The following is a 22,532-nucleotide window of genomic DNA, read 5'->3' on the forward strand; positions in this document are numbered from 1 at the left end:
TTTTAGTGTGTATTATTTACTCAGGAACATACATAAAGATTCTGGTATTGGTATTATTTGACTTGACTATGTTAGTGATTATATAGCATTTTCTTGAATAATATATTACAGTTTTCCTTTACAATTGGACTTTTAGCTTGTTCCCAGTATTTTGCTAATATGAACAGTGCTATGATGAGTATCCTGATCCCTGTATCTTTGTGCATATGCAGATGTTTTCTCAGGTAGATTCCTAAATTACTGAGTAGAAGAGCTGCATATTTTAAGGCTTTTAATGTTTATTGAGAAGGTGCCCTCCTCAAAGGTTAATTCCCACCAGTAAGTCTGCAACAGATAATTGTCAGTGGTTTTCCTTGAAGTGACAGTCTCACTTGTTCATTTTGAAGAAAATGTCCATCAGACACCCAAGTCTGAATAACTAGTTTATCAGTCATTCTTTTTCTTTTGCATATAAAAGCCTTTCAAGGAGAAACACAGATTAATATGGAAATCAAACAATTGCCTAAGTGTTTTTTCCTCAAGACAGTCATCTTTGCAGCTGTTTTTGAGAACTTCCCATTTTGTCACAGAGCATATAAAAAAGACTTGTAATCAAGGATTAAGGTTTAAGAAAGTTGTTTTTCTATTTTGTGAAGGATATTCTTAAATGAAACCAACTCCCTCCGCCCCCATGGGTCTGTGGTGGTAAAGAATACAGTGATTGAAACCATTGCCTTGATTTGTGCTAAGATGTAAACAGTTTTACCCACCATTGCTTTTTCAACACAGTGAAAAAGGCAAATGATATCTTAGTATTATTATGAAATTAATGGAGACCTTGTGGATAACAGAAAGGGCTCAGGGATCTCCAGAGGTCTGAGACAGCACTTTGAGAACATTGTTCTAAATAGTCCCTGTGTATACTACTGTTCTGTCACTTCCTTGTTGGTAATTGAATCTACTTAGTTTTTCAGAGCAGTGTAAGAATGTTTAGTTTTGTTTTAAAAAAAATTTGTTTTTCTTTTTAGGGCCATACCTGCGGCATATGGAGGTTCCCAGGCTAGAGATCAAATTGGAGCTACAGCTGAGACCTACGCCACAGCCACCGCAATGTGGGATCCAAGCCACAACTGTGACCTGTACCACAGTTCATAGCAATGCTGGATCCTTAATGCACTGAGCGAGGTCAAGGATCAAACCCAAATCCTCACGGATTCTAGTGGGGTTTGTAACCCGCTGAGCTACAACGAGAACTCCTAAGCATGTTTGTTAGTTTTCATCAGGAAAAAATTAGGGCATCTTATGGATATAGAGCCATATTGCTTTTCTGTCATTTTTCTCCTGCACCAGGTTCATCGTTGGGTCAACTATGAATCCATGCTGAAAGAATGCCTGGTTGGCAGGATGGCCATTAAACCTGCTCTCCCTAAAGGTAAGTGGAGCCAGGGCTAAATTGGCATTGATGTGTGACACACATGGACTGTCTTTTATGGGGATTTCAGCAAATAGATTTAAATAAATCGCTAAATTGGTCTCATTTTCACTGGCCTCCTGGTCTAGCCATTGTAAAGGTTTTACTTTAGAATGAAACAATGACTTTACCTTAGAAATTTTTTTTTTCAACTTTTTTTTTTTTCAACTTTTTTTTGCTATTTCTTGGGCTGCTTCCACGGCATATGGAAGTTCCCAGGCTAGGGGTTGAATCGGAGCTGTAGCCACCAGCCTACGCCAGAGCCACAGCAACGCTGGATCCGAGCCACGTCTGCAACCTACACCACAGCTCACAGCAACGCTGGATCGTTAACCCACTGAGCAAGGGCAGGGACCGAACCCGCAACCTCATGGTTCCTAGTCGGATTCGTTAACCACTGCGCCAGGACGGGAACTCCTACCTTAGAAATTTGACATGTTTTGAGAGAGCATTCATAGTGTGAGGATAAGCATTATGGAAGGGAAAGAACTTTATTCTGTTTGGTTTTCACTAGTCTTTTATTCTGTTGTTACATGGCGTAGCTGGAACACTTGGTTAGAGTTGACTTTGAGACTAATTTTCTAGGGTTTAATGTTTTGAATATGTAATATATTCACATGACTCAAAAATAAGAAAATTTGAAAATTTATATAGTAAAATTCTCCCTCCCCACCTTGTCTCCCATTTGCCTTGAACCTTCTTACTCCTTGACTCTTTACCATAGAAAACCCATGTTTTGATTTGAAAATACTTTTGAAAAAAACTATTTCTTCCCCTTTATCTTCTGAACTGCTGCTGTACAATCTGCAAGGCGTTGGAGACATCTCCTTCCTCCAAAGCTTCTTCTCAAGAGGACCTATGAGAAAAATTTAGACATGCAGTAGGATTAACAGGAATACTATGCTTAATCCTTTACTATGGAAGGAATGCAGTCATTTCTTTGGAGCAACTCTTTTTTTTTTTTTAATTTTAAATACAGTATTTTATTTTGATTGTCAAAAAAACACTTTTTATCCTATATTGTTCTTGAGATTTTGCTATCCTCTGGAGTTCTTTTGAGCAATTCTTGACTTTGACATCCAAATCAAGAATAAATTGGCTTGTTTAGCCTGAGTCTGCTTTCATTTATTTGGTTCAGTGCATTTTATAATTCAAGACCTTATTGCAAGAGGCCTCACCCACAGTATAGAAATATTGCAGGCATACCTCTGTTTGAACCCTGATTCCATGGCCTATTGGCTGTGCCATCTTTGGGCAAGTTTCTGTCTCTGAGCCTCAGGTTTTTTTCATCTGTACAGTGATTCATAGGGCTAAGAATTAATATAAGCAAATTAGCATGAGCATAATAGTTGTGCAAAAAACTTCAAAAATTATAGCCTAAAGGTTAAAGGGGAAAAAAGCAGTAAAATATCTATAACTACTTCAATTTGGTAATGAGCTAAAACGTTAAAAAGGTTAATTTGAGACAACAAAAATATAAGAGGGAAAGAGGAAAAGGATGGGACCTATATAGGCAAATGGAAATAAGTTGCTATCAGCAGAAGAAGGACTATTTTATCTATGAGATGTTTTATACAAACCTCGTAACCACAAAACATAAATCTAGAGCAGAGAAACAAAGCATGTAAAAAGAAGAAATCGGGAAAGTTGTAAAAAACCATAAATCTGAAACAGCAGTCAGAAGCACGAAGAAAAAGAAACAATGGAGAAACAGAACAACCAGAAAGCAAAAGATAAAATGGCAGTACTAAGCCCTCATTTAGCAATAATCACCCAAATGTAAATGAATTCAGTTCATCAGTTAAAAGACACAGGTGGCTGGATGGATTGAAAAACAAGACCTAACTGTTTTCTGCCTGTAAAAGACTCATCTCAGCTATTCCACTTCTGGTTAGTTATCTGAAGAATATGAAAACCCTAATTTGAAAAGATATAAGTGCCCACTAACAGGTGAATGAATAAAGGTGTGGAATATATATGCAATGGAATTCTGCTCAGCCATAAGAAAAGATGAAATCTTGCCATTTGTGACAATATGGATGGCACCTTAAAGGTATTTTGGTAAGTGAAATAAAATCAGTTGGAGAAAAATAAAACAAAAAAGGATTATTTCTTTTTCTTCCTACTGCTGTGAAACAAATAAGCAATGCATGTATACATGCACACTTCAGAGGTATTGCCGGTTCAGTTCTAGACCACCATAATAAAGCAAGTATTGCAATAAAGCAAGTCACATCAACTTTTTGATGTCGCAGTACATGTAAAAGTTATGTTTATACTCTACTGATAAGTGTGCAATAGCATTGTATCTACAAAAAAATGTACCTGTCTTAACTTTAAAATACTTTACTGCTATAAAAAGCTAACCATCATCTGAGCCTTCAAGCAACTCATAATCTTTTCCCAGATGGAGGGTCTTGCCTTGATGTGATGGCTGCCTACTGATCAGGGTGGAGGTTGCTGAAGGTTGGGGCTTCTGTGGAAGTTTCTTAAAATAAGACAGCATTGAAGTTTGCCATATCAGTTGCCTTTTTTAAATTGAAGTATAGCTGATTTACAGTGTTGTGTTAATTTCTGTGATAAGTTGTTGTTTATCCCTTCTGCATGTAGTGGTCTGCATCTACTAACCCCAAACTCTCAGTCCATCCCTCCCCTACCTCCTTGGCAACCACAAGTCTGTTCTCTATGTCTGTGAGTTTGTTTCTGTTTGATAGATAGGTTCATTTGTGTTAGATTCCACATACAAGGGATTTCATATAGCATTTGTCTTTCTCTTTCTGACTTCATTAGTATGATAATCTCTAGGTCCATTCATGTTGCTGCAAATGGCATTATTTCATTCTTTTTAATGGCCAGTACTCCACTAAACACACACATGCCCTCACATCTTCTTTATCCATTCCTCTGTCAATCTTGGCTGTTGTAAATAATGCTGCAATGAACATTGGTGTGCATGTATCTTTTTGAATTATAGTTTTGTCCACATATATGCCAAGGAGTGGGGTTGCTGGGTCATATGGCAGTTCTATTTTTAGTTTTCCAAGGAACCACCATACTGTTCTCCATAGTGCTGTACCAACATTCCCACCAGTGTAGGAGGGGTCCCTTTTCTCCACATCCTCTGCCACATGTTATTTATAGACTTTTTAATGTTGGCCATTCTGACCAGTGTGAGGTGGTCTGTGTCAATTGACTTTTACTTTCAAGAATGATTTCTTGGTAGCATGCGTTACTGTTTGATAGTATTTTATCCACAGTAGAACTTTAAAAATCAGAGTTAGGAGTTCCCGTCGTGGCGCAGTGGTTAACGAATCCGACAAGGAACCATGAGGTTGCGGGTTCGGTCCATGCCCTTGCTCAGTGGATTAAGGATCCAGCGTTGCTGTGAGCTGTGGTGTAGGTTGCAGACGCAGCTCGGATCCTGCATTGCTGTGGCTCTGGCGTAGGCCGATGGCTACAGCTCCGATTCAACCCCTAGCCTGGGAACCTCCATATGCCGCGGAAGCGGCCCAAGAAATAGCTAAAAAGACAAAAAAAAAATAAAATAAAAATAAAAATCAGAGTTAGTCCTCCTAAACCCTGCTGCTTTATTGACTAAGTTTATGTTGTATTCTATTTTTTTATTATTATTTTTTTGGTCTTTTTTTTATTACTCAATGAATTTATTACATTTATAGTTGTACAATGATCATCACAATTCAATTTTGTAGGATTTCCATCCTACACCCCCAGTGCATCCCCCCACCCCCCAAACTGTCTCCTTTGGAAACCAAAAGTTTATGTTGTATTCTAAATCTTTCATTGTCATTTCAGTAACCTTTTCATAGCATCTTCACCAGAAGTAGATTCCATGTTAAGAAACCACTTTGCTTATATATAAGAAGCAACTCCTCAATTGTTCAAAATTTATCATGAGATTGCAGCAACTTAGTCACATCTTTAGGTTCTTCTAATTCTCCTGCTGTTTCCACATCTGCAGTTACTTCCTCCCCCGAAGTCTCGAACCCCTCAAAGTTATCCATAAGAATTTGAATCAATTTCTTCCAAACTCCTATTAATGTTGTTATTTTGACCCTCTAAACATGAATCACAGATGTTCTTTATGGCATCTACAATAGAGAATCTTTTCCAGAGGGTTTTCAATTTACTTGCCCAGATCGGTCAGAGTAATTTCTGTCTCTAGCAGCTATAGTCTTACCAAATGTGTTTCTTAAATAATAAGACTTAAAAGTTGAAATGACTCCTTGATCCATGGACTGCAGAATGGACATTATGTTAGCAGGCATAAAACCGACATGAATCTCCTTGTCTGTCTCCATCAGAGCTCTTGAGAGACCAGGTGACTTATCAAAGAACAGTACTATTTTATAGTGAATTTTTTTTTTTTTTTTTTTCTGAGCAGAAGGTCTCAGCAATGGGCTTAAAATATTCAGTAAACTGATGTATTGTCATACAGGCTTTGTTGTTCCATTTACAGAGCACAGACAAAGTAGATTTGGTAGAATTCTTGACGGCCTTAGGATTTTTGGAATGGTCAATGAGCATTGGCTTCAACTTAAAATCACCAGCCGCATTAGCCCTTAACAAGAGGGTCAGCCTGTCCTTTGCAGCTTTGAAGCCCGGCATCGACTTCTCTTCCTTAGCTGTGAAAGTCCTAGATGCCATCTTCTTCCAATAGATGGTGTTTCGTCTACATTTTTGAAAGTCTGTTGTTTAGTGGAACCATACTCAATAATTATTTTAGCTCGATCTTCTGGATAACTTGCTGCAGCTTCCCCTTCAGCACTTGCTGCTTCACCTTGCCTTTTATGTCATGGAGGAGGCTTCTTTTCTTAAATCTCCTGAACAGACCTCTGCTAGCTTCACACTTTTCTTCTATAACCTTTCTCACCTCTCTCAGCCTTCATAGAATTGAAGAGATTAGGCCTTGCTCTGAATTAGGCTTGGCTTAAGGGGATGTTGTGGCTGGTTTAATCTTCTATCCAGACTATGAAAACTTTCTCTGTATCAGCAATAAGGCTGTTTGGTTTTCTCTTCATCTGTGTGTTCACTGGGGTAGCACTTTGGATTTCCTTCAACTACTTGGCTGTTTGGCAAAAGAGGCCTAGCTTTCAGCCTATCTCAGCCTTCAACATTACTTCCTCATGAAGCTCAGTCATTTCTTGCTTTTGATTGAAAGTAAGAGATGGATGACTCTTTCATTTGAACACTTAGAGGCTATTATAGGGTTAATAATGGCCTACGTTCAAATTGTTGTGTCTCAGGGGACAGGGAGGCCTGAGGAGAGGAAGAGGGATGGGGGAACAGTCAGTTGATGGAGCAGCTGGATCACACCCATTTGTAGATTAAATTTGCTATCTTATGTGGGTGCAGTTCATTTAAAAAAAAAAAAAATGCAGTATCTACGGAACTCAGTGAAGCAAAGCACAGTAAAACAAGGTATGCTTGTATACCAAAAAGAAACTAGTAAAATTCTTCCAAGCCAGTTAACTTTTGTAAACAAATGGCTTTCCTTTCTCTTAAATTGCTCCTGAGATCACCAGTTCACTGCCAGCAGGGGATTCTCAACTAAAATCTCTAAGTGACTAATTTTACCCCATCTTTTTTTTTTTTTTTTTTTTGGGTCTTTTTGTCTTTTGTTTGTTTACAGCCACACCCACGGCATATGGAAGTTCCCAGGGTAGGGGTCGAATCGGAGCTACAGCTGCCAGCCTACACCACAGCCATAGCAATGTGGGATCCAAGCGGAGTCTGTGACCTACACCACAGCTCACAGCAATGCCAGATCCTTAACCCACTGAGAGAGGCCAGGGATCGAACCAACATCCTAATGGATCCTTCTTTAACTGCTGAGCCATGAAGGGAACTCTTAATTTTTCTCCATCTTGAATGTCACGTATCTTGTTTAATAATCTCTTTCTAAAGGCCATTTGCTTCTCTGTACTACCATTCAGTGCGAGCTTGCCAGCTCAGGTTTCTGTGCCATAGAAGAAACTAATGAAAGGACTTTTCTGGTTTCCTCCTTCCTCCCTGGAAATGAAAGATAGATAATCTTCAAAATGTTTCACCAAATACAGCAAACAACATTTAAAATGAGTCAATTCTAGAGAGAGCCCCAGATTTGGGGGAGGGGTTGGGGGAAGGTAGCTAGAAGCAGCAATCCAGAATGATAAGCTAGCTGTGATGCCTCCATTTCCTCCAAGCATTGATCAGATATTTGAAACTTAGAGCCACACAGGAATTTTAATGATTGTGTAGGAAATGGGAGGCCAGTTTTTGGGTCTGTGAAGGCAGGGAGTTGGAACTGAGATTCCTGCCTACGACTTGGCTCCTGAAATCTATATGATCATTGAAATGGGAAGGCTTAAAGGAAATATCTGTCCAACAGGAAAGGGAGAAGTCAGGGTATCTTGTTTACATTGACCTTATTTATGAGGTCATGAGGGAGAGGAAAGAATTCGTATCACAGTCTTGCCCACGTAAGAGTTAGGAATTGAGGAGTCTCCTTGTGGCACAGCAGGTTAAGGATCGGGCGTTGTCACTACAGTGGCTTGTGTCACTGCTGTGGCACGGGTTCATTCTCTAGCCTGGGAACTTCCACATGCCACAGGCATGGCCAAAAATAAAGTTGGGCATTCAAATATATACCACCTATGTGATCTTAGAAACCCCATACCAAGAAATAAAATGGTCTCCTATTACTGGTTTCCCAGGCTACTTGGCTGATTTATATACATGTTTTTAATGGTGAAACAGACTCTCAACGTAAAACTCTCAAATTTCCCATAAATACACATCAACAGTTATTAGTGCATGGTAAAAAAAAAAAAATCAAACCACACATGAGGCAACAGGTCAACAGAAACAAAAGTAGAATTTCACCTCTTGGACTTTATTATTTGTGAACAGAATAAAATAATTATGTTTCGAATATTTAGGAAAATAAGAATGATTTGATAACATGAGTAAAAGCAAGAGATTGCTAAAATAATCATGTAGAATTAAAAAATAGAACTTCTAGGAATGAAAAATAGAGCTAGTGAAAATAAAAAGTGCATAGCATAAAAAGAGTTTAAACATAGTAGAGTTCAGTGAACTGCAAGATTTAGGAGCAGAAATTATGCAGAATGTGACACAGGAGAGAAAAAGTGAAAAAAAATATGCCGGAGATCCAGAGGATAGAGTAATAATAGCTATTATTTGTAATCAGATTTCCAGAAGGAAATAGTCATGAGAATGAGGAAGAGGCAACATCTGAAAGGATAATGGGTGGAAATTTTGATCAGTCAGCATTGATTAATCACAAATCCTCAGATTAAGCAAGTTCAGCAAATCCCAATTAAAAAAAAAAAAAAATCCGTACACAGACTCATTGTAGTAAAACCGTGGAACACCAAAGACAGTGAGAAGGTAAGAAGAACAGCCAGAGACAGACACGCATTTACTAACAAAGCAACGATTAGTAAATTGACAGCTAACTCACTAGTGTAGTTTGGTACCTGTTACAGCTGATTTACTAGAACATCAACAGAAGACCAAGAAAAATAGAACAGTGTCTTGATGGTTCTGAGAGAAAATAACTGACAACATAAAGTCATTCAGTAACAAGGATGAAATAAAGGTAGTTAAGATTAACAAACAAATTTATGAGACCAAAATCAGAAGGGTTGAGAAAGCCGGATTTCTGACTAAATCCTGATGGTAAGAATTAAACTATTAGTGAATGTTTCCTCTCCTTCTAACCACCTAGTTCAGGGAAATGCAAAGGTATTTCTTACCCGGAATGAAAAATGGACTCTGAGATGCTGTGTATTCATAAATTAAAAGTTTCCTTTTTCACACTGTTTCTAACCTGGGATTGATTCCTGAGGCTGCATGATCTGTAGAAAGAGCACACATTTCAAAGAAACTAACGTGGTCTCTAGTCGCATCTCTGCCTCAAATTCCACTCATAAGTTGTTGTGTTCTTCAGCATCACTTAACAGATCTCAGTGTTTTTCCTCAGCAGTAAAGTGGGATTTAAGAATGAAACATCGGCAGTCATTGTGAGAATTAAGACATGTTTGCTAACCGCTTGATACATTGGATGCAACATATGGTTGGCGATAGCAGAAGTGGTTGTAGCTACAGAGGCTGCTTTTGCCCCTCTGCTGCTACAAATGCTGAGGCTACTTATGTTTTTGATTCCTTTTTGTATCCCTGTAATTATTAACACGTACCAATATGAATTACCATGGCTCTGTTTCTGTGAAAAATAAAGTATTACCATTATTATTGACAGGGCCTGTTAGAGTGGGGTTGTGAATCTCTTTTTCACTGTAAAGCCTTTTTGGATTATAAGTGTTTTGCTAGGGCGTGGCCAGTCACAGGTAGTGAGACAACTTGGAAAGCATTAGGAAGCAAGACAGGAATTTGACAAATCAGGAAAGTGCTGATGGCAAGTAAATGGATGATAGGGTTTTTGTAACAGTAGAGAGTTAAGATCCAGCAAGATATAATCTGAACCTCAGGCTAACTGGAACAGAGTAGACCGTATAAAAGAGACAGTAATGAAAGAGAAAGATTTAACGTGTCAGAAGTGAAGATTGTTCATGATAATTAAGGTGAGATGTTTTTATTTTTTTTAATGTGTGTTTTTTTTTTTGTTGTTGTTTGTTTGTTTTTGTCTTTTTTTGGGTCTTGTTAGGGCCGCACCCGTGGCATATGGAAGTTCCCAGGCTAGGGGTCCAGTCAGCGCTACAAGTGCCAGCCACGAAGCTACAGCCACAGCAACTCGAGATCCAGGCCTCAACTTTGACCTACACCACACCTCACAGTAAGCCAGATACTTAATCCATTGAGTGGGGCCAAGGATCAAACCCCAATCCTCATGGATACCAGTTGGGTTTGTTTCTGCTGAGCCACAGTGGGAACTCAGTGAAGTGTTTTAACAGTATCTCCTATGCCTTTGATCTATAGGCAGGGACAGATCATTGAAGTCTGTCGGCCAGAGACTTATGGATATAGACTACGAGATGGGGTAACCGTGTAATTGTCCAAACTGAGGCAGACTTGAGAATGAATGGAGGCTCTATTAGTAATTACACTGGGGCAGGTAGTAAACTGTAACTCTTAGGCGTGTGTTCATTCAACAATTCAAACTTCTACATGACATGGGAATAGACAATGAAATTGGAGACAAGTGGGAACAGTCAGTAGAAAGAGACTTGCTGACATGAGGAGTTATGAGGGAGTGGGGAGCACAATGGATATACTGAAGAGGAATCTTCTACATGGGCTTCTTTAAGGGTAAGATCCCTCTACCATCTTTTAGGTGGAGAGACCAGCCAGACCCCAGTGCAGGGAAGATCCAGAAATAGTATTTTGCAGGCATCCCCACAGCTGGTTGTTTCTGGAAGGATAGTTTTTCCTTTATCCCATGGCTTCTAGTGTGGGAGTGATATCTGGGAAGAAAACAGAAAAGCTAACAAGGTCATATATAAAACACATAATACTAGTGGGTCTTTATCAAGGGAAAAGCAGTTTGCTTTTTATAATTCTTTGTTTAAAAAGTATTGTGATTTGGGGAGTTCCATCGTGGCTCAGTGGTTAACGAATCCGACTAGGAACCATGAGGTTGCGGGTTCGGTCCCTGCCCTTGCTTCAATCCCTGGGTTAAGGATCTGGCATTGACGTGAGCTGTGGTGTAAGTCGCAGACGTGGCTTTCTGGCGTTGCTGTGGCTGTGGCTGTGGCCAGCAGCTGCAGCTCCTATTCAGCCCCTAGCTTGGGAATCTCCATATGCCTCGGGTGCGGCCCTAAAGAGACAAAAGCCAAAAAAAAAAAGATGATAGTCGACATATATTTAGTAAAAGAATGGGTATATATGTAAGATAGGACTTTTTTTTTTTTAAACTTTCTTTACCCTGAGGGATCCTTCTGTGACTCCATGCAGCAGAGGTAAACTAGATTGGGGTCACAATTAAACATTCTTACCCAGTCCTTTTATGAAAAAGGAGTAAGTAGAATGCCGGTAGATCACAGCTCCCACCTTCTAAGTGGCCCTGAACTCTCCAGAAATCAGAGGCTCTTATCAGAGTAATGCAGTCTAACCAACATTATGAGAAGATGTGGATTTTCTTGGTCATGGAGCTGACCAAATGATGGAATTAGTTGATCAAGACAGATTCTTAGATTACCTGTGAAAGGGGAAAGTATCTCATGTGCCTAAAAATGACTCAGATGTAAATATGCTTAATATTTTACTATTAAGAAATAATCTCTTTCATTTCTGTGACTCAGTTTTCTAGACTAGTAAAGTCTTCTTAAAAATTTTTTTTGAAAAATTTTAAAGATATTTTAGATCATTAAGGTAGATCATTTAGGTAGATATTCTCATTTTATTGTCACATCTTATATTTTTAAAGAAGACTCAGAAAAATGAATAATTTAACAGGATCTAGAAAGTTCTGACAGAGTCAAATCAATTCACATCAGATAGGAAGTAATTATATGAGATGCCATAGTTTTTCCCTAGGAATAAATTGCCTGGAACAAGATTTCAAATCTGTGAGCCTCTCAGACAAAAAAAAATTGTTTTACGTGATAAATAAGATTCATCAAACTGCCAATTGTGTTGTACTCTGAAAATAAATTGAATTTACTTATGTTACTGTGAGTTGGCTGTTTATTCAAAGATAAGACACATATTCACAAATGCAGTAGCAAAGACAGATGAAAGTAAGGAGGAAGCAGGGATATCAGTGATTCTTTGCAAACTGTAGTGACTAGATTTTTGTCTGGTGGTGGAGGAAAGAAAGCTCATTTTGAGGCATAATTTAAACAGTTTTTAGGTCTTGTGTCTTTTCAGAAAATATTCACCTTCACAGTGACATAGTAAGAAAAATGCTCAGTTTCAGGGGAAGTGAAGTTTAATTTTTGTTCTGCTGCTGAAGAGCTGTGGAATTTCATTGAAGTCTTGACCTCTGATTTTCAGTCTTCAATGAGGGGATCAGATGATAATTTGGTGTATGTTGTTAAGATCCCTTTCAGCTATGAAGTTATTTTAGTAAAATGGGGAAAAAAAAAAGAATGGTTATCTGGCCTCCTTAATCATGGTTATTTTATGACATGTGAGCAAAGTAGTGATAATTATGGTCTCTCTGGTTGACTGAAAATCAGAACATAAAAAATTTGAAAGCTTTGATATAAGTACTTTGGTTTCTGTTTTTAGAAAATAAGATGATGTCACCCTAAAACGTAATGTCTGTCATTTCACCTTACTACTTGGATATTTCGTGTTAGCTTGGGATTCTTTTTTTTTTTTTTTTGACTCTGGCAACTTGCTGAGGGTTTTATTTTGACATATGGTTACAGCTCTTGTGATCAAGATATAATATAAATTTGTGAGTTGGGCTGCCAACCACCTGAAAGAATATATATATTAAGTTTTTTTTTTTTCTGGATTATAACACTAGTGATTGTATTGATATACAAGTCAAAGTTTTAACATATTCTCAGCATTTTGGCCATTTAAATTTACAGTAATAATAATCATTTTAAGTGCTCACCTGGGTGAAAGAGAAAGATAATAAGGTATCTTCCTTTGGGTTGTTAAAAGTATGTTTTGTTTATAAAGTGTAATCTAATTTTGGATAGTTTTAACTAATTTTTATATATATATATATGTGTATATATATATATATATATATTTATTTTTTGCTTTTTAGGGCCACACCTGTGGCATATGGAAGTTGCCAGGCTAGAGGTAGAATCCGAGCTGCAGCTGCCAACCTACACCACAGCCACAGCAACGCCAGACCCCTCACCCACTGAACAAGGCATAAAATTTGAAATGTATGTGCTTTCTAAAGAACTTAACCAAGATATTAGGAAAAAGTATCCAAAGGTGGAGGAAAAAGCCCCATGAAGTGGGAGACAAACACCAGCAGAAGTGGCCTGACAGTTCTTCAGAGATGAAATTACTTGAAACACAGGCCATCTGTTTATTAGCCTTATTTCTCTCCTCAGGCCTTGGAAGAAAGCCCTTCAAGAAGAGGGCTGTTATCTTTAAATCAATAATATTAACCAATCTTCTCTCTGATGTAATATCTTTATCTTTTTTCCTAAACCACTGTACAGACTACCGTGAGGAAAAGAAAGTCTTAAATGGTAAGTCCTATACCTTTATCATAAAAAAATGAATCATCTTCACGTGATTGTGTCCAGTATTGCCTCGCAGAATTATCTGGGCGGTATTTAGATATTTTTCATGAGAAAGATGCCTTTACTTGCCTAAACTTAGAACAGTTGACTGAACTTTATAGATCCCTTACTTCAGTCATGACTCTTCATGGTAGTCCCTTCTCTAACATCCCTGAGCATGTGTTCCTCTGCCCTCAGCTTGAATACCTATAGTGACTAGGGCTCCATCCTCAGAAGCCAGACTACACTCCTCCCTCAGGCTGGGGCTCACCTCCAGTGTCGGCACACAGATGCCGAGTAACCCTTCCCTGGGCTCAGCGGCTCTGGCTTCTTCAGCCATTCATCTGACTAGGAGTTATGACTGACTCTTGCCCTAACCCCCCAAAAGTCTGGTGTGGCAGCCAAGACTGACCTTTATGAAATGCACAGGCCTACTTGCCTCAACTATATTACCAATATATGTTTTTTCTGTTTGCAAAAGAAAGTTATAGAAATTCAGGAAACAGGGTAGATTACCAGATGAATCACCTTTTCTTTTTTAACTAAAGAAAATAGTCTTACTGTAGACTAATTTATACAGTTTTTGATGCACACCTCAAGTTGTTTGTGTGAAGTATAATACCACATTAAAGGAAGGACCGATTGGGGGTTTTGTCTGATGCTTGACCCTTTTGTGATAATAGGCAAACAGCCTTCCCTTAAAGACTAATTACTGATGGACTGGGCATTTCTTTTTCTACCATTTTGCCTTCCTTTCGATGCATTGCATTTAATCTGTCAGTTAACAGCAGCCTTAAGAATGGGATATTATATTGTACAAGTGGTCTGGCAAGCATGGTTACCTCTTTTATATGTATAGCTCAAATATTTGGCTCATTTAAGTGTATGTGATAAGTCTCTGCAGATGTGATCTGCCTGCCTTCTATGTCATTATTTAAACAGCGTTTAAAACACTGACTGGGATAGACTACTTTATTGTTCTGCTAGAGACCTGATCTCTTCAGATTGACATCAGTCTATCAGTCTGCACTTTGGGGAAGCAGAATGTTCATTCAGTCCCCCTAATTTTAATTATTTTATTCTGCCCCACGTTCACCGCAGATTTCCCCAACTTTTCTGGCAGGACTGTTTTATGTAAGGTGCTCTACTTTGTTTGGCAATGTTAAAATCAAGATGCACTTCACAGCCTATGCCAGAATTCTGTTCTTTAGTAAGTTGTATTTATATGATACTGTGAAGTTTTTTAGAGTGTTTGAAAGTTGTCTCTTTTGCTCTCTCAGAATATTGCAGGGCAGATTTCATTACTAGTTTGAATTTGAGAACCAGGAAACAGTGGTGATCTTTTCATAAGACTACTGTGCTGAAACTGAGCTCAAATCCAGATTTCCTGGTCCTAATCAGGTCATATGAGATCAAAATTGACTAACAATTTATGAATCGTGTTGATAGCTTTTTCTTGCAGCAATTCTTAGATTGTGATACATTTTTAAAAATTTATCTATGAGGCTTCCAAAAGATAAATGACATTAACCTCATAATGAAGTCTCTTTCAGCACTTCTCAAAAGTTGAAAAAGGTCATCTTTTATTTTTTGTCATTTTAGAAAAAATACATTTTAGTTATTGTCGTCCTGTTAATAAACCTGTAGTTTTGTGGTAGAGCATTCTTCTTTACAGTTCACTGTTAGTTAATTCATGATTTTGGCCTTGTTATGTCACAACTTGGAGACCTCCTTTGTTTATCTGAAATTAAATGTGTTTTGCAGACTTACATGAGAAGAGATGAAGCTGAATGAGTAAGGCCTGAACTCAGGTCTCACAGTCAGCCTCATTCAAAAAAAATATATTGCTGTTTGACATCTCATGCTTGCACCTAAGCTCATGTTTAAACAGAAGACTCTTTGGCTAAAAAGAATCTTGAAAACCTTTAAACTAGCATGTCTCATGGATGCCTCTCAATGCTGACATTATATAGTTACTGTGACTTCTAATTTAGAATTTTAAGACTCACCAAAACCTAAATGTTAATTTTTTTTTCCTGCAGAGTTTGAGAAATAGTAACATAATTGATGCAGTGATTTTTCAAGAGTCTTATTAGCAGTAGTCCTCTTTTATTTCCAAACTAAATCTTGCAAAGAATACACTCATTGTGGAAGGAAAAATACTTAATATTTACAGAATCTCTGAAGCTCATCCATGTCTCAGAGTTTCTGAAAACAATTTGAAAACCAGAGCTTTAGTGGCCCTTTAATATGTGATGTTGATGCATGCATACAAGAATGTCTAAAATGAAAAAAAAAAAAAAAAAGACAGAATCCCACATGTCAGTGAAGAGGACTGACAGCAATACTTCCATATGCTTCTGGTAAAAAGTGTAAACTGGTACGACCACGTTGGGAAAATATTTAGCAGTATTTACCAAGGCTAAACATATACACGTCTTATATATCTACCAAAAACGTAGATGTATATTTTTCAAGAGTATATGTATACACTTATAAGAATTTGTAGCAGCGCTGTACGTAATAGCCAAAACCTGCCCAAATGTCCATCAACAGGAAAATGAGTAGACTCTGATATGTGGTATAGTCATACAGTATAATACTCAGTAATAAAAAGGAAGAAACTGCTGATGCAGTCCACAGCATGGATAAAATCTCAGAAAGCTCCAGACAGGCCTGATTTATTACTTACACTTAGTCATGCGTATTTGACATTAACTTAATGTCTGTAGAGCGGAACAAAAAGAGACCAAAAGAAAACATTTTATGATTCTGTTTTTATAAAGGCCAAAAATACAGGCAAAAACTAATCATGATAAAAAGTCAGAATAGTTGGTTACCCTTGGGGAAGGGGTGGTGATTGGGAGGGGAGGGTGGGACTGTGCTAGCTACAAGGGTCTGTTTTGCTTATGCACATTCACTAAGTAGTACATTTATGACTTGTGTCCTTTTATAATATTTCAAGAAGTTGTTATTGAAAAGATGGGAAGAAGAAAAATAATATATGGACAAACTGTGGCTATTTTTTTTTTTTTTTGTTTTTCTTTTTGAAGGCATGCTTCCCAAGAGCCAAGTGACAGATACACTTGCCAGAGAAGGTCCTAGTTCTCCAAGGTAGGCATTCTTGTTCTATTTTTTTTTAAGCATGATCAGTTCTGCACCAAAATATGCACATTAAAAGCATTAAATGCCTTTGAGTTTGATTTATTGCTTATCATATTAATCATGTTTCTTTGACACAAGAACTGTAGTACCTCATTTATCAGGCATTGTTGGAGAATGAGCTGTTTGTAAGTGTGAGATTTCAATATAACTGAAGTTTAATCCAGTTTAAACACCAAAACTTAAAAAAAAAAAATTCAGAATTTTTTTTCTGACTATAAAATGTACATTCCTGGTGAAAAACTTGGAAAATACAGAGAAATACAAAAGAAAGTGATGAAATCAGTTATGTAATCCCATCAACCATATATATATATATATATACACATACACACATAAACGTGTGTGTGTGTGTGTGTGTGTATTCACACATGTATACTCTCAACATTTGGTTTATTCTACCCAGTTTGAGTCATGTAATGCCTATTTCTTTTTGTTTGTTTGTTTGTTTTAGCTTTTTAGGGCCTCACATGCAGCATGTGGAAGTTCCCAGGCTAGGTGTCAAATTGGAGCTGCAGCTGCTGGCCTTTGCCGCAGCCACAGCAATTTGGGATCTGAGCCACATCTGCGACCTATGCCATAGCTCAGGGCAATGCTGAATCCTTAGCTCACTTGGTGAGGCCAGGGATCAAACTTGCGTCCTCAAGGATACCAGTCAAGTTCATAACCCGCTGAGCCACAATGGGAGCTCCATGCCTATTTCTGTATTCTGTTTTGATAATATAAGTGTTACAATATATTTTATGGTCAATTTCCTATGTCATGAAATGTAGACAAAAAAAGCATTTTTTGTTTGCATTCCATCATATGATCATACCATAAAATATTCAAGTATTCTATTTTTATATCTCATTTGTTTTATCAATTTTTAATGGAAATCCTTCAACATGTACTACATACCATTTTAGTAAATTAAGCAACGCATTTATATTTTTGTTAATGATATTTCAAATATCCTTGTGTGTGTTATTTGTAGTTCTTTCTCTTACCACCTTTCTTCGTGTGAGTCTATGACAGCTGTATCCTACTATATTTATTTTATCTGTTAAATTGTTTCCTATATGATTTTAAGTTAAGGACCTCAGCATACCTCCTCTAGGATCACATTGGGTACCTGTATGCAGATAATAAATTCAAAAACAGTATTAGTTGGATCAATAGCTATAGTAAACAGAAGACTTAATTTTTTCCTTATTTTTCACTCATCCTTGGTGAGTTAATTTCTTGAGTAATAATGTATTTGTGACAGAGAGGAGCGAAGGTGATAAGGATATAGATTTTATCATGCTCCTTTACGAAACATGTTATTGCTCTGATAAAAAGAATTTGATTTGATTTGATGTAAAATTGTTTTACTAAAGTATATTTTGATTTACAGTGTTGTGTCAAGTTCTGCTGTACAGCAAAGTGACCCAGTCATACACACACACACACACACACACACACACACACACATTCTTTTTCTCATATATTATCTTCTATCATGTTCTATCACAAGAGATTGGATATAGTTCCCTGTGCTACACAGCAGGACCTCATTGCTTATCCATTCTAAATGCAATAGTTTGTAACTACTAACCTCAAACTCCCAGTCCATCCCACTCCCTCCACCCCACCCCTTAGCAACCACAAGTCTGTTTTCTGTGTCTGTGAGTCTGTCTTTTGTAGATAGGTTCATTTGTGCCATATTTTAGATTCCACATATAAGTGATATCATATGGTATTTGTCTTTCTCCTTCTGACTGATAAGAGAAATTTTAGATGTGCAACCTTTATAAAAAGTGTCCTTCGAGGATATTGTTTGTTTTTATCCAATTTGGAATACATGGAAGTATAAGTATTTTAAATTGAAAAATTATTGCCAGTTATTTAATAGAAAAAAAAGTGTACCTAGAGAAATACATTTCTCACTGTAGATTTTAAACTATACACACACACACACACACACACACACACACACACACACACACACATTTTGTCTCTTTCTAGGGCCGCACCTGTAGCATATGGAGGTTCCCAGGCTAGGGATCTAACTGGAGATGTAGCCGCCGGCCTACACCAGAGCCACAGCAACACCAGATCCGAGCTGCATCCGCAACCTACACCACAGCTCATGGCAACCCCAGATCCTTAACCCACTGAGCGAGGCCAGGGATCGAACCCGTAACCTCACAGTTCCTAGTTGGATTCATTAACCACTGAGCCACGACGGGAACTCCTAAACTATATGTTTTAATTCATGTATTTATTATGTCACATTTTATATTTTAAAATTGTATATATTTAATGATTTAATATATGTTAATGCACATAATTATTCATTCTTTTAAAATTATTTTGCAGCTATGACTGGTTCCAAACAGACTCTTTAGTCACCATTGTCGTATATACTAAACAGAAGGTAAACACGTCTTTAAAATCAGAAAAAAAAATACTTAGTAAATGTTAGCTCCATGGAGGTACTTTTCTAAGTGCTCTTCTTGTATCAATTACAAGCAGAGCCTTTCATTACCCCTATTTTACGGATGAGAATATAGAGATGAAGTAATTTACCCAAAGACACATTAAGTGGCAGATCTAGCATTTTGAACCGAGGCAAGCTGGCTTCAATGACCATGCTATAGCATCTTAGGACAAAAGTAGCCTAGGAAGTATTTTTATATGCTCTTCTGTGATTTCTTTTTTTTAAAGCATGGATAACAGAAGTGAGACTTCGCCATAAGAACTAATTTCCTATCCCTGCTTCTGCTCCCTCCGGTGACCCTCCTCATCACACAATCCAGAACCAACAGGGCAGGCCCTGGGGAGGTGGGGATCTGATCCCATTGGTAATGTCAGCGAAGCCCAGAGGATGGATGACTGAAGGAAGGGGGAAGGTTTTTACATGGAATAATGCGTTCAGTATATGCTATAAATGATAAGTACCGAAATAACTTTCACTTAACTATGTAGAAATTAGATACATTTAAAAGTTTGTTAGTGAGCTTAATTTTTTCATAAGCTGAGTTTAAGAGTTTGTTTTATTTGCCCAGTGGAAAGATTAAAATGAACACAAATATCTTGGCTTCTCTTATGATTCTAATTTTTCTCCCAGATTATTTATCTAGCAAGTATTTATAGAGCACCTACTAGGTGCCAAGCAATATTCTAAAGACAGTCCCTTATGCTTAGAGGTGGGTAAGGTGGGTAAGGTAGACATTAAGTACAGACAGATAGGTAATTGAAATTGTGATATATGCTTTGAAGAAGAACTGGGTTGTATGGGAGAGGAAAACAGGAGTAATATGTATTTAGTTTATGGGTTCAACTTCCACTGATCAGGTTAAAAGTATAGTGATAGGAGTTTGGAAAAAAGTTTACTTTTTAATCTTTTCTTTTTGATTTCTGTTTAAGGATATCAATTTAGGCTCGATCACAGTTGATCATCAGGGTGATTCCTTTAGAGTGGAAACAATTATTAAGGATTATTCATATCTTATACATATTGGTAAGTACCTTAATCTCTATTAATGGAAACAACTTTTGTTTCCTTTAAGTATAAGAATAACTGGTATAGAGTCAAGGTAACTGTAATATTTTATCTGCTATTGTCATTGTGGATCAAGTTTTTTTCTGTTATTTCTTTATACTAATGAAAGTGCTAGCAAGTGCCAGTATGACCTTACCTTTCCCAAGTTTAAACAACTAGATGTGATCAAAATCAATAGTATGAAGTATTTGCTGGCCCAGCTTTGTAAAGTTCTGTTACTTAATGCCTATAAAACAAACCTCAGGCCTGCCTGTCTTGTGCTACCACTGTGCAGCCATCACCAGGCGCTTTTCCATTGGCCTGTCTCTTGCTTAAGCAGCCGGGACTGTGAGGTTGTACAGTAACCCTGAGTGGCCTCTCCCTGCATGGCCAAAGACTAACGATACAGTTCACTTCCATCTTTTTGATAGGTTACATATCAGGAGAAAGAAATCAGTACTAAAATCTGGAAGAACAGTAGTGGATTCTTAATTCATTTCTCACACATAATGACTCTAGAATTTCATCATTTTCTCCTTTTAAAGAAGGTGATATTATTCTAGTTAGAAGGTAGAAATGAAATAAATAAAAGCAAGAAGAAAGCTGTGTAGTTGCCACTGTGGCACAGTGGGTTGAGAGTCCGACTGCAGTAGTTTGGGTCACTGCGAAGGTGTGGGTTTGATCCTCTGCATGGTGCAGTGGGTTAAAGGGTTCAGCATTGCCACAGCTGCAGTGTAGGTTGCAGCTGAGCAGATTTAGTCCCTGGCCTGGGAACTTCCATATGCCACAGGTATGGCCATTAAAAAAAAAAAAAAGAAAAGAAAATAGAAGAAGAAAGCTGTTTTAAGCATGCATTTTTATGTTTCATTTACTTTTAAAACAGAGACTAAAATTCTCCAGACCTCAACTATATCAGGACTCTGCTTACAGCTTTACTGTATTAATGATAAATGTTTTTTCTTTCTTATTTCCCCACATGCATTAGATTAATCCACCTCAAATCTTAAACCTTTCTTCTAGAAATATATCCTATCCTTTTTTTTGCTAGCATAAGATCTAATACTTATTGCCTCTTAGGAAGACTTTTAAACAAAATTCGGATGTCTGGAAAAGTATATATTATTCACTAGCTCTGTCATGAATTTTCTTTAAGGAAGACCTCTATGCTGGAATTTATTATGTTTCAAATACTGTGTGGCTAGTTTTGTTCACGCTCTAGCTAATCATACCTAGCATATGTATAAAAAAATAAAAATTCCACAGTCAAAAATGTGAAACTCTCGATTGCTAATACTAGATCAGAAGGACTAAAACAACACAAAACTGTAAATTCCAGATAACCATATCAACACGGTAAACTTGAGAGCAGTTGTTTGTGAAGATACTTCTTGCGTTTCCCCCTCTAGAATGCAGGTTCCCTAAAGGCAGAGGTTTTTCTCTTTCACTAACTGCAGTGCCTGAAACACCTAGAAAGTGCATGGCACACCTAGGTGCTCAGTAATTTTTTTCACTAACTGAAAGAACATTCAACTTAGAGAACAGTAAGAAAGGAAGAACTGAGCTAGACCGAGGCCCAGCCTGTAACCACATATGTGCATGCACGCCTGGTGCAGGTATGTCTCATGAGCTGCCTCTCTCCTGTCCTGTCCCCTTCTTGGTTTGTAGGGTTATCAATCTGGGACCATACTTAGACCAGTATGGGTTACTCTTTTGTGACCCATTGAGTACTTCCTCTTTAATTAATAGGGAGAGAAATAGAAAAATTGAAGAAATGTATTTAAATAATGTGTCTCAAAATATTATACAACATTTTGGTTGAGTTCCATTTCTTTCTTTTGGTCTCTTGGGATATGTTTGGGAGATTTGAAATAGTGCATAAAAAAACAATCATTTAAATGATACTATATAATGTTTGTAGACCATGTGAATTGAAGTTGGATTCTAACTGAATTTTTTTTTTTCTCCTCCAGGCTTAAGCCATGAGATTCAGGAAGATTTTTCGGGTAAGCTACCAAAAAATAATGTATGTACATATGTACACACAAAATATATACATACACATGCGGAGAGAGAGAGAGCGGAGAAATAACCGGCATTTGCCTTATTTTTCATATGTATACTTTCATGTTGCGGAGCAAGAACTTGATGTTTTCTATATAAACAAATACACTAATTTTTTTTTTTTTTTGTCTTTTGTTGTTGTCGTTGCTGTTGTTGCTATTTCTTGGGC

General features: G+C 37.5%; 1 protein-coding gene across 4 annotated transcripts in view; it reads left to right on the forward strand.

Moving 5' to 3' along the window:
• Positions 1–22,532, forward strand: part of LOC100622980 (cytochrome b5 reductase 4) — a 99,211-nt gene that overhangs the window by 41,283 nt on the left and 35,396 nt on the right. For all 4 annotated transcript variants that reach the window (XR_002343379.1, XM_021089548.1, XM_021089555.1 and 1 more), the window contains 6 exons: positions 1,330–1,411; positions 13,570–13,599; positions 16,686–16,746; positions 19,138–19,195; positions 20,188–20,281; positions 22,273–22,305. Coding sequence is in view for 3 of the 4 variants with exons in the window: in XM_021089548.1 (XP_020945207.1) it covers positions 1,330–1,411; positions 13,570–13,599; positions 16,686–16,746; positions 19,138–19,195; positions 20,188–20,281; positions 22,273–22,305 (358 nt within the window). In the remaining variant the exon portion in view is untranslated. The remainder of the gene's footprint in view (positions 1–1,329; positions 1,412–13,569; positions 13,600–16,685; positions 16,747–19,137; positions 19,196–20,187; positions 20,282–22,272; positions 22,306–22,532) is intronic.

The sequence above is a fragment of the Sus scrofa genome, chromosome 1 (assembly GCF_000003025.6).
Source record: "Sus scrofa isolate TJ Tabasco breed Duroc chromosome 1, Sscrofa11.1, whole genome shotgun sequence".
In the NCBI taxonomy this organism is placed as follows: domain Eukaryota; kingdom Metazoa; phylum Chordata; class Mammalia; order Artiodactyla; family Suidae; genus Sus; species Sus scrofa.